Source organism: Eucalyptus grandis, chromosome 7 (assembly GCF_016545825.1).
Source record: "Eucalyptus grandis isolate ANBG69807.140 chromosome 7, ASM1654582v1, whole genome shotgun sequence".
In the NCBI taxonomy this organism is placed as follows: Eukaryota; Viridiplantae; Streptophyta; class Magnoliopsida; order Myrtales; family Myrtaceae; genus Eucalyptus; species Eucalyptus grandis.
In genome coordinates this window covers 52,451,617-52,463,915 of record NC_052618.1, presented here as the reverse complement: position 1 = coordinate 52,463,915, position 12,299 = coordinate 52,451,617, and the positions used below count along the sequence as shown (strand labels likewise).

Sequence of the window (12,299 nt, the reverse complement as noted above, 5' to 3'; positions counted from 1 at the left end):
ATCAATACTATGCGAGTTGGTCCCTAGGTTAGTTGTTGAACTGTCCCACCTTGATCATGTTTATCCCCATTTTTTAGTAACAAGTTGACCCCTACTAGTGGACATATTCAATTGAAGAATATGCAGCACGCGCTTGATATTTCACGCGAGGATTAGGCATTAATTACCAGTGCTTTATCCAGTAAATGATCAGGTCATTATCACATCCTCTCTGGCTATTATTGTTTGTTGCTAGAATGATCTAGTCCGAGTCGATACTCCCACATCGATTTCAATTTGGTTGGAGACATCTGTCCCTGGCGGGCTCCAGAAGGCAGATCCGCAGGCATGGAATCCAGAATCCAAGCCATGCGAAGCATAATAATAATAAAAACGGTTTCTTGTTTGTCTGACTGAAAACGGTGCATGAAGCAACAGACAAGAATCTTCTCAAATTTTTTGAAGAATCAACGGCTTGGTCGTCACGCTCTAGCCGGCCGCTATAACATATAACGTCCTTTTCTCAAATCGTGTCGCTAGGACGACGATGTTTACAATGACAAACCTTAATTTCGACGTACAGAAAAAACAATTGAGATAGCTCAAATATGCTGCTTCTGCATTAGAACAGCCTCCAAAAGAATTTCTGAGCCTCTGAGAGTGTTTGCCATCTTCAAGTTGGGAGTACAAATATGTCAATTGAAGAAGGGTGCTCTGTTCCCAAAGAAGAAACAAGACGACGCAGCCCCTCTGTTCATAGAACAAGCGGTTTCGATCCAAGAACTGGAATCTTCAACTCTCTCGTCGAACTTAATGAGCGCCAAAAATCCTGACCGATCCTAACCTCGACGTTGCTTCGTGCGTGCTCTCGCAATTCCCACATGCTCTTGCTGAGTCGCGTATCGCACTGATTGATGCGGCCACAAACTGCCAGATCTCATATGCACATCTCTACCGCTCCATCAGATCGCTCGCCTATGGATTGTATCATGCAGTCGGGGTCAGAAAAGGCGATGTGGTCTTCCTGGTGGCACCGAACTCGCTCCTTTACCCGACTATATGTCTTGCCATACTATCGGTCGGTGCGATTCTCACTCCAGCTAATCCGTTAAATACCACACTGGAAATAGCTAAGCAAGTGGCTGATTCCGGAGCTAAGCTGGCAATATGTGCACCGGAAGAGCTACATAAGTTGATACCAACCAAGCTTCCTACTATGCTAACAACCAAAACATCGGATGGCACTTTGCTTTCTGTGGAAGAACTCATAGAATGCTGCGACCCAATTGATCTTCCCCTAGAAAGGCCGACTCAAACGGATACTGCGGCTGTCCTCTACTCCTCAGGAACCACTGGCACTAGCAAAGGCGTCGTATTGACTCATGCGAACTTGATATCCGTCATCTCGCTACTAAAATGGTCAGTCAGTGCATCCTCGTCCCAAGACGACGTGTTCCTATGCTTCATCCCTATGTTCCACATTTATGGGCTTGCTTTCTTCGTGCTCGGGTTGTTCTGCTCAGGAATCACTACAGTTGTGATGCAGAGATTCGACTTCCAGGCCATGCTCGATGTCATTAAAGTGCATCGAGTCAACTACATCCCTGCGGTGCCCCCAGTGATTCTTGCACTCGTGAAGCACGCCAGTAACATGAAATGTGACCTCTCGTCACTTCGAAGAGTGGGTTCTGGGGCAGCACCACTGAGCAAAGAGGTGACTGATGGGTTCCGAGAGAAGTTCCCATGGATCGAGCTGAGGCAAGCGTATGGGCTAACCGAAACATGCGGTGCAGCCTCTGTTTTTGCATTGGATGAGGATGCAAAGGCCCATCCTGGATCTTGTGGGAGTTTGCTACCACACTTCTCGGCCAAAATTGTCGATATCGAAACCGGGTCACCTTTGCCACCTAACAAGGAGGGAGAGCTGTGGCTGAGAAGTCCTACAATAATGAAAGGTTATCTGCAGAACGAGGAAGCAACGACTGCGATGCTAGATCCTGAAGGGTGGTTGAGGACCGGTGATCTCGGTTATTTCGATGAAGATGGGTTTCTTTACATTGTTGACAGGATAAAGGAGCTGATCAAGCACAATGGTTATCAGGTTAGTTACCTCATCGGGCTGATCAATTTGGTTTGATCTAACATGTAAACTGAGGGATAGTGCACCTCTGGAAGATAAGAATTTAGTTTAATGAGACCTGAAAATTGGAAAGGATGCTCAAATGATCTAGTAATTGAACCATTCTGACCCGTGGATCCTATATACGATATTACAGGTTGCTCCTGCAGAACTGGAAGCTCTACTACTCAGCCATCCTCAGATTGTTGATGCAGCTGTCATACCGTATGTCATCTCTCTCTCTCTCTCTTGCGCACGCGCACATATGGCTGCGCACGTTGCACACATGAACATGTATCTTTATGTGTACATGATATGTAGATTAAGCAAAATGCTGATATTATGCAGATTAGAGAATGAGGAAGCAGGACAAGTACCAATGGCATATGTAGTTAAAGCATCCGGTTCGGAACTTACTGAGAACCAAGTCATTCGATTCATTGCTGACCAGGTTTCTTATCTGTCACTGTCTACTACTTCCTCACCCCAATAATATGCGGCATCAGAAAAGAACAAAAAGTAAGATTTTTCTGTGTGTTCAATTGAAAATTTGCAGGTTGCGCCATACAAGAAAGTGAGAAGGGTGGGGTTCATCAGCACCATTCCAAAATCTGCTGCGGGGAAAATCTTGAGGAAGCAGCTGATTTCACAAACCCAACAACAACTCAATTCTAGATTGTGAAGTAATGAAGTTAGATGATGATTGCCAGTGTGTTGAATTAAGAGAAAGAACTCCAGTAGTTATTCAAGATCTAGCTACGGTCTTGAGGCTTTACCAATAAGGAGTTCAGTATGCAATGTAGCTCGAAAGTATCCAGTATTTCAAGTCTCTCTTGTCTTCCGAAGTAATAGCAATCGATAACTATTAGTTGTCTGTCATCTATTGTCCATGAAACTAGTTTCCTTCATCTGGGTATCATGCTTTTTTTTAGGACTGTTAGTTAAATCCCTTTAGTTAAATGCATAGGATTATCCTCAGAACCTATTTGGTAAGACAGTGCGCCGCATCATTCGCATCTCTCCTAACCCAGGAGAGTTTTCCACTTCGGGTTTCTGTTAAGCCGGCAAATATCATGGTAAGAGAGTGTACGAGACTTAGGCCCTGTTTGGTTCAGCTTTGGAGATGAGCATTTGGACTCTAAAGTCCCTTAGCCAAATGCAAATGCGTTTGGTTCGAGTTTTTGAGCGACTTTGGCAAGATGCAATTGCATCTCCAAAGGGATCTAAGGGCCCTTAGGCCAAAGGAGGTCCAGAGGTCCTTTGGAAACTTGCATTTCCGGAATACAAGTTCCGGTTACTATTCACTTCGCGATTACTGTTCATCCGCGAGGAAAACCACCGCACGGAGGCCGACAACCGCCGGCCAAGGGAGTTGTGCACGCCGGCGACCGCCGCCTGAGGGTCGCCTGACCCCGGCGACCGTCACCAGACCTCAGGCGGCCGTCGCCGGGGTCGTGCGACCCGGCGACCCTCGGAGGCCGATCCGGCCATCCGGGACCGCGGATCCGGCGATCCGACCGCCGGATCCGGCGGTCCGGTGGCGGATTTCAAAAAAAAAAAAAAAAGTGTATTTTTGTTTTTTTAATTTAATAAAAGTTAATTACAAATGCAAATTTTACCAAACGGTATTTTGGCCAAAATTGTTTTTCAATGCAAATTTTACCAAACGATATTTGCATTTCGGAAAACCCCATTTACCCAAAGGTATTTGCATTACTGCAAATGCATTCCCCAAAAGCCGAACCAAACGGGCCCTTACTTGACATAACTCCTTTTCATCGGACCATTAAAACATAAGAGATGCAAAACTGAGGTCTAAGCATTTCATTCTTACTACAAGTTCTCAAGTGCTAAGGAGAGAGTACTGTGGTTGGCGTTTCAATTTTTGCCGTAGTTGTAGGAGAATCACCTAGTGCCACCGTCAAAACGCATTGAAATCTTCTCATATATTTGATTATCAATTGGATGAATTCGTGGCAAGGAACTGAGAAAGAAACCCGCTCAGAACATTTTTTTATTTTTTATTTTATTTTATTTGGGGGGGAGGAATCATTATATCACGGTGAGGTACCCTCCGTAACGAAAATTTCAGGTCACAATTTTAGGAGGGTTTATGCTGCGTCTGTAATGCTGAGTTTATCACAAGTAGGTGAATCTGTAAAATTTCTCGAAAGGAACAACAAAATACAGCATGATCCAGGACAAAACGGGAATCCATGACAAACAAGGACAATCTCCCAATTCAAATGAATGAGTCACTGGATCTGATTGTAATGAGAACATATATTTCCAGATTGCAGAGATGGGAGATGTAGCACCAGAACAGAGAACAGCAAAAAGATTCCAGAAAGCAACCTCATATGCCATCCAAATGAATTTTTACGAGAATGGGATCATCTGAAGGCAGAAGACTAGAACCTTGGCCATCCATCTTCAGCCCCTCAGGAATTTCTCCCATCAGTAATGCCAAATACTCTGAGATTTGCCCATTTATATTGTTGGGTAGATGTAAAAACCACAGATCTTCAGAACATCTACGAGCTTGACCTAGCAAAGATCCGATCTCTGTATTGTTGTACTGCAGTTGCTCAAGATACCATACAAACAATGAGTCATAACATGATCCGAATCTGGAGCACTAGCCCCTTGAGACTTCATGAACTTCGTGGAGCCCCGGACAACCAGCTCAACAAGCCGCCGGAACCTTGTCTTGTGGCAGCTGCAGCATGCTCCATATCCTGTTCTAGTGCAGACTTTTGCTTTCGAAGAACTTCTACCTCACTTTCAATTGAGTGAAAGGATTCCAACACCTTCTGCAATTCCGCTATTTGTGCCTGCGTATCATCATAACTGGTAACCATAAGCCGCAAAGTCACAAAGAACAACAAAACTTAGTTTTATCACAAAATGACGATAATGCATATTGCTACTGCATAGAGTTAGAAGAAGAACCTCCAGTTTGAAGCATCTTGATCTCTCAGAAGCCAATTGACCTTGGACGGAAAGAAGTTCCTAAACGAACACACAGAAAAAACAAAGACTTCCATCATCACTTTTGAGGAGGTTATCATCTTACAAAAACTAGACACACCTTTGAGAGCTCAGCATGGGTATTGTTGACTTCTTCTATCTTTTCTCTGAGCCTAGAATTTTCTTGCCTGGCTTCGGTAAGTGACAACTCCATCACTTTCTTGTCCTCCCTAACCGCATCAAGTTCAACTGATACATCTTTTTTATTCACAACTAACTTAATCGGTTCCTCTGTTTCGGAGAAATCCAGTTTTTCAGACTTTGCGAGGGCATACGCAGCAGTAACAGAAGCTGCAGCAGCAGCTGCAGCTGGTGATTGAAATATCTTAGGACGTGAAGAATTTCTTGGTTTGGGTCTCATGAAAAAAATCTTGCATCAAAGGGAAGACATGAAAACCAAGAAGGAAAATGAGTTACTATTCGATCTGTATCAACATGTAAAACAACAGTGAAACTAAGCAGCAAGAGAATCACTTCTTGAAGCTATATTATGAATTAAATTGTTCACGGGAATGCAACAACCATGAACACAGGTGTGTTCTTAGTAAGTAAATTTTTAAAATCCAAGGTCCATTTTACGCTGGTGATTTAAAATAAAAAGCTACGTATTGGTAACATCATAGTTTATGTCCATCCTACCAAAGCCACATATTTCATCTCCATCCCTACCATTATCACAGCAAAATGAATCAAGGACTACCGCATGTATAACTTTTCAAGTGAAAAGTACAGGAAATGCCCATTCCAATGGCAATGCATCAACTTGACAAATTTGGAGAAAAATATAACACGTTCCAATAGAGTCCTGAGATTATCAATCTCATGACAAGTGGCCATGAGAAAAAGAAGACATCCTACAGAAACAACACAACAACGATCACACATCTCAACCACACCGAGAAAAGCAAAAAGAAGAAATGATCAGACAGCAGTCTATATTGCTTTCCGCAAGTAACATAATTTCAGCCAACTTCCACAATAACTTGACTGGGAAAAAGAATGTCATGTACATCATGTTTCGATCTCTTAGAACTCCATAGAAATAGGGAAAATAATACGATTGGTATAACTGATCTGCTCAAGTTCCCATTTATACTCAAAAATTTCTCAAAATTACGTTACGACCCATTTGGACAACTATCCTGTACATAGATAAATTGAAGGGAAGGTAAAATCTGCATCATATGTCATCCGAGGGTAGGCAACATGAGTCAACTAAACCTAAAGAATTCATATTCTCCAATACCTCATTTTGACATTTGCCATTTTAGCCACCAAATTAGGGAACTTGGACAGAGGGCTAACGGGGGCAAATATAGGACTAGAGTAAAAATTGATGATTTGAAAAAAAAAAAATTGGGGTAGTTTTGGGATTGGACCTATAGTTTGAGATTTTTCTGAAACAAAAGAAAAGTACGAGACAGATTTGGGACTAAACTTAAAGTTTTGATTTTTTATAAGACAAAAAAAAAAAAGTTCAGGTTAGATTTGAGAATAAATCTAAAGTTTGGGTTTTTTTTAGAAAAAAAGTTCATGGTAGATTTGAGATTGGATCTAAAGTTTGAATTTTTTTGGGGAGGGGGGGGGGGGGGAATTAGCCCGTTATAGTAGGCATAGTTTGGAGTTTCCTGTGGCTTTTTCCCTCATCATTTTAATAATTCTTATTCTAAATATTATTTGATAAATGAGAGAGAACCAGTGGTTCAATTGGGGGGGGTGGTGGGGGTGGTGGGGTTTGCTTCCTGGTTTGAAGTGGTGACTCTGAAGGTCAGAAGAAAAACCTTCCAGTACTAGGACCCTGTGGGAGCTAGATATAAGAGTCACGGGCTGGAATCAAACTGCCAGGTCGGTTCAGCCTGTTTGTCATGGTGGATGGGCCCTGCTTGTAACGCCCTAATAAGCCTCGTATACTTGTGGGGATGATACAATTAAATCTTACATGAAGCTAGATTAAAGACTGTTCAACTGTTAAATCAATAAGCAATCTGAAGAGTTTCTATGTGAGCGCTTATAATATGTCACTTGATTACCGCAGGAAATGCCGTCTCATGTGCCTCCCGTTTGCCGTAATGAACTTCCAACTAAGACCCAGTGCCTTCTGGCTGTTTGCAAGAGTGAAACAATGGGTGAGACTGTAGATGACCCGTCTGCAATATGTCCAACTAACAGGGAAACTGCACCTCTTCTTCATTACAAACGAAGGAGAGATATTGATTTGAACTCAATTGATTCAACGGGTTCGGAAAATTCACCCAAGAAAACCGAAGGTCCTTCTTCATCTACCATTACGACAGCAAGGTCGGCTATGAATTTGACATGTGGATTATCAACATTGGTGGAGTATTCTTTAATGAAATCACTTGAAATAAAAGAAAAACCCCGTCTTCCTCTCTCGACTTTTGCCCCCGCCAATCTCAATGCAACAGCGCCTCCCGAATGCTTAGACTTCATCCACAGTTTACAAGAGGAGATTTATAAGGTATCCATTGAGAGGGAAACATTAAGGCTTGAAATGTTGAGCATCCGGTCGATGGCTAATGTTCTTCAATCCAAAGTCGAGCATCTGACAAAGGAGAATGAGAAGCTGAAGCGGAAGGTTCAAGATGCTTAGTTGCTGCTCGATGGCTTTGATGTTGTAGCTTTGCCTTTTCACCTCTTCCTTCTTCCTGGTTGTTGTACTGTTGTCTATCGGTGGCCTTCAGAAGTCCACTTGTTCGATGTACCTTGTAAGTCGTCGTAGTTGTAGTGTTTCTGCCTGTCTGTGTCCCTTGTCTGTCTTGAACTAAAAAATACTTTGAACCAGATAGACAATGATTCGGGCCTATTCCCCCTTCTATTATGTTAATTTGGGAAGCAGCACCTGATTGATCTCTTGAGCAATCCTTTTGTTATGGGGTCGCACATGATTTATTTATATGGAGCCGTTGCTACTTCCGGGGATACCAATGGAGGTTATGAGTTTGGCGTTCTAACTGATGATGTTGCATTGAGTTACTCGGTTCATTGCTTGCCGTTCGAGTGGATTGATGTCCACAGGTCTTCCTTTATCGTCCTGTTTACGGTTTTTTAGGTGTGAAATTGAAAGCCAACTAGTTAAGTTCTAGCGTCACTCTTCGTAGCATTGGTTAATGTATTATCTTGTGTCGATTGGATGAAGCTAAATCCTTTTCATCTACTATCTGTAGCCTGTTAAAGCAACTGTGCCCAGAAGTTTCATCGGGTTCTAGACGTACGAGCTGACTTGAGTTTGCTTGTGATCCTGAAGAGTGATGTGACGGAGAAAATCGATGCTGCTCGGCATTGGCACTGAGAGCTTGGTGTGAAGTGGATCTCATGCTATGACGGGCTCGTGGCACGGTGAGTCCTCTTTGTGCATCTTAGGAGATCCGATCTGAACCAATGTGTTCTTCGTCCAAGAACAACAAAATCACGCCTCTTAAGGGATATCAAATTGGAGGAAGTAGCTTCCTACTGGTGTTCCAATATCTGGTCAATGCCCTTCCATCTGCTTGTTTCATGTGTTTTCGAGTAGCGGTAAGCATCAGTCCAACCCAACCCAGCTGTTGGGAAATAACGGATCCCCGAAAAACCGGATTCGACACTAAATCGAACCCCTAAAGCAATGCGGAAGACGAAGCCCAGAAAAACACGTATCACCAATCGTAAAGCACACCACGGATTCAAGCGTACCTTGTTAACCACAGATTATACACCAATGCCGAAGAGTAAGGAAGAAATTCTGGTCCGATGATGTCAATTCGCCTTGGAAGGGGAGAAGGAAGTGGCCTTGTGCTTACTGTTCCTTTTAGAGGGAGAGAGGGAGAGGAAAACGTACGTACCTTTTCTGTTTTCAACAAAACGGTATCATCTCTCTCTCTCCTCCCTTTTATACATTCTCCTATCCACGGGCCCTATTCCCGTGGGCCGGGCCTTTTGGGCCCAGTATAGGCGGACGGGCCTTAAGCCCATCACCAATTAAAACCATCATCTCCCACTCGCACATGGTGGGTTGAACAGGATTCTCTTTACCTCTTTTCAACATTCATACCGGTGAATAATCCGTGCGACCAGCATACTTTGAGAGCTCGTTGCCATACATCTGTTAGGAATATATAGCAGCTCATAATGGGCATCATACTCCGAATAGATTTAGTATGCAGTACCCCAAATCGATTGATCACATTTATATCTCTCTTGATCTCTTTTGAAAAATGATATATATATATTGTATTCACAATTATGATTATCACAAAGACAGTCATAATTAGTTAACCGGTGAATACAAAAACTACAATGTGATTCTTCAAATTCGATCTTCCTCTTCCCTTCAAACTCTCAATTTCAGTTCAGCTTGCTTTTCTAGAAATGCCCCATTAGATCGAATCAAACTCATGACCATTGGCAACATCCTAAGATAGCAAACACTAAATAGAAATCTTGAGAATAAGTAAGAGTCTGAGGGGACTAAAAAATTGAGGAACTCTTTTCCTCAAGAGTCTTACACGACATAAAAGTTGAGATCAAACTTTTGCCACTCTTATTGGTCGTCTCATGCATACGTAGTATGAAATACGTATTACGGTAATAACTCCTTTCCCATGGAGCGTATGTCTACACCTTCAATACCATACAGATGATAGTTCAGATATACCCAATGTCTAACTTGAGTTCACGTATCTACTCATTCACAAAATTCATCAGAACTCACATCTGGCATCATAGACAGATAAAGTAAAATATATGGGTTATTTTACTTTCGGACATAGTAAGTATTATGTCCTCATCTTAACACCCAGTTAAAGCGACATACGTATTTTAAGCTTGAGCTCTCGATTATCACCTAGATAATAAGCTTAAAAATAGTCTCATCTCTATTTATCACACAGTAAATATATGCGATTACCCGTGTGAGTGGGCTAATCTTATATCTGTCCGACATACTTTCTCAACTTAAAATAATACACTAAGTATTAAGATGCATAAAAATCAAACAAAGATACATAGGCATTAATGATGAAAAACACATATTCATCAAATGTGAACGCTTCATGGAAATTACAATCCAGTACATCAGACTCTACGCAATCCTAGAGATTTTACATGGCCACAAAACACATCTCTAGGTTTTGGCTCTGTCATAGGATCTGCTACCATTATATGCGTAACATGTACTGTAAGTTCACATCTTTTCGTGCAATCATATCATTGACAAAAGTTATACTTGGTATCTATAGGTTTGGTCTTGCCATGATATTTTGGATCTTTGGCGTACGCTTTTGTTGCTTGGCTATCACAGTTAACTAACAATAAATCTACAGCACTTCCAATAACACCTAAATGATCCAAAAAATCTCTTAAGCCAAACATCTTCTTATATTGCTGCTGATAATGCCACGAACTCAGTTTCCATCGTGGGCAAGGCTATACACTTTTGTTTCTTACTACTCCAACATATTGTGCCATTATTCGGTAAGAAACTTTCTCAACTTAAAATAATACACTAAGTATTAAGATGCATAAAAATCAAACAAAGATACATAGGCATTAATGATGAAAAACACATATTCATCAAATGTGAACGCTTCATGGAAATTACAATCCAGTACATCAGACTCTACGCAATCCTAGAGATTTTACATGGCCACAAAACACATCTCTAGGTTTTGGCTCTGTCATAGGATCTGCTACCATTATATGCGTAACATGTACTATAAGTTCACATCTTTTCGTGCAATCATATCCTTGACAAAAGTTATACTTGGTATCTATAGGTTTGGTCTTGCCATGATATTTTGGATCTTTGGCGTACGCTTTTGTTGCTTGGCTATCACAGTTAACTAACAATGAATCTACAGCACTTCCAATAACACCTAAATGATTCAAAAAATCTCTTAAGCCAAACATCTTCTTATATTGCTGCTGATAATGCCACGAACTCAGTTTCCATCGTGGGCAAGGCTATACACTTTTGTTTCTTACTACTCTAACATATGGTGCCATTATTCGGTAAGAAAACAAACCCAGAGGTAGATTTTCTTTCATCTAAATCTCCTCCCCAATTAGCATCAAAATAGCCTTAGAGTCGCAGATCATTTCCTTAATAACTCAGCGTATAATCAGCAGTTCCCTTTAGATACCTCAGTATTCTCTTAACGACTTTCCATTGTGCTGGACCTGGGTTGGATTGGTATCTACTCACCATTCCAACTGCATAACATATGTCAAGTCTTGTACACATCATAGCGTACATCAAGCTCCCAACAGCACTAGCATAAGGAACATGTTTCATTTGTTCCTTCTCTTGTGGAGTCCTTGGACACAGTCTATGGCTCAATCCTTCACCTTTTGCAATAGGAGTGTCTATGGGTTTACAATCCCATATCCTTCAATTCAAAATTGGAAGACAACCAACTCTTGACAATATTGACAAGTTCCATATTGTTTCCGGCAATTAGTATATCATCAACATATAATGATATGATCACAATTTGATCATTGGATCTTTTGATATATACATAATGATCATCATCTATCATTGTAAAATCATATGCCATTATGGTATTATGAAATCGTATATACCATTGTCTTGACGACTGCTTAAGGCCATATATCGATCTCAAAAGTCGACATACCTTTTCTTCTTGGCCTTTCACTATGAAACCAGCAGGTTGTTCCATATATGTTTCTTCCTCTAATTCTCCATTGAGGAAAGCAGTCTTTACATCCATTTGATGTAACTTAATATCCATACTAGCCACTATTGCCAGAATAATGCGAATCGAGGTAAATCTCACTACAGGAGAAAATGTATCTTCATAATCAATTCCTTCATGTTGATTATACCCCTTCGCCACAAGGCGAGCCTTATGCCTTTCTATCGAGCCATCAGCCTTTCACTTTATTTTGAGAACCCACTTGTTCCCAATAGCTTTGTGTCATTTTGGAAGATCAACCAGTTTCCAGACTTGGTTTGATTTCATTGACTCAATTTCCTCTTCCATTGCATGAATCCATTTTTCCTTATTAGGGCAATTCAGAGCCTCATTAATATTTCTTGGCTCATCCTCATCTTGTGGAGCAATCATAAAAGTTTCTCCTTCAATGTCAAAACGTCGATGGGGAATACTCTGGCGACTTGTTCGCCGTATGGAAAATTGTACACTTAGCACAT

At 41.4% G+C, this 12,299-nt stretch overlaps 3 protein-coding genes across 3 annotated transcripts; 2 read left to right on the top strand and 1 right to left on the bottom strand.

Moving 5' to 3' along the window:
• The first annotated feature begins 543 nt into the window (after nt 1-543).
• Nucleotides 544-2,977, top strand: LOC104430703 (4-coumarate--CoA ligase-like 5). The gene is given in 5 exon segments (XM_039316356.1): nt 544-798; nt 801-2,080; nt 2,256-2,323; nt 2,447-2,549; nt 2,655-2,977. Coding segments are annotated over 5 exon segments (1,704 nt in total). The 5' UTR covers nt 544-671; the 3' UTR covers nt 2,781-2,977.
• A 1,267-nt stretch (nt 2,978-4,244) lies between these two features.
• Nucleotides 4,245-5,537, bottom strand: LOC104430702 (acyl-CoA-binding domain-containing protein 4). Its single transcript, XM_010043430.3, has 3 exons — nt 5,190-5,537; nt 5,051-5,110; nt 4,245-4,932 (listed from the first exon to the last, which is right to left on the bottom strand). Exons 1-3 carry the CDS (start codon nt 5,487-5,489, stop codon nt 4,753-4,755), a joined length of 540 nt encoding a protein of 179 aa, XP_010041732.2. The 5' UTR covers nt 5,490-5,537; the 3' UTR covers nt 4,245-4,752.
• Nucleotides 5,538-7,166: 1,629 nt separating this feature from the next.
• LOC104430700 (NAC domain containing protein 52) lies at nt 7,167-7,739 on the top strand. The gene has a single exon (XM_010043429.3). The coding sequence runs from the start codon at nt 7,167-7,169 to the stop codon at nt 7,737-7,739; it is 573 nt and encodes a 190-aa protein (XP_010041731.1).
• Nucleotides 7,740-12,299: the final 4,560 nt, after the last annotated feature.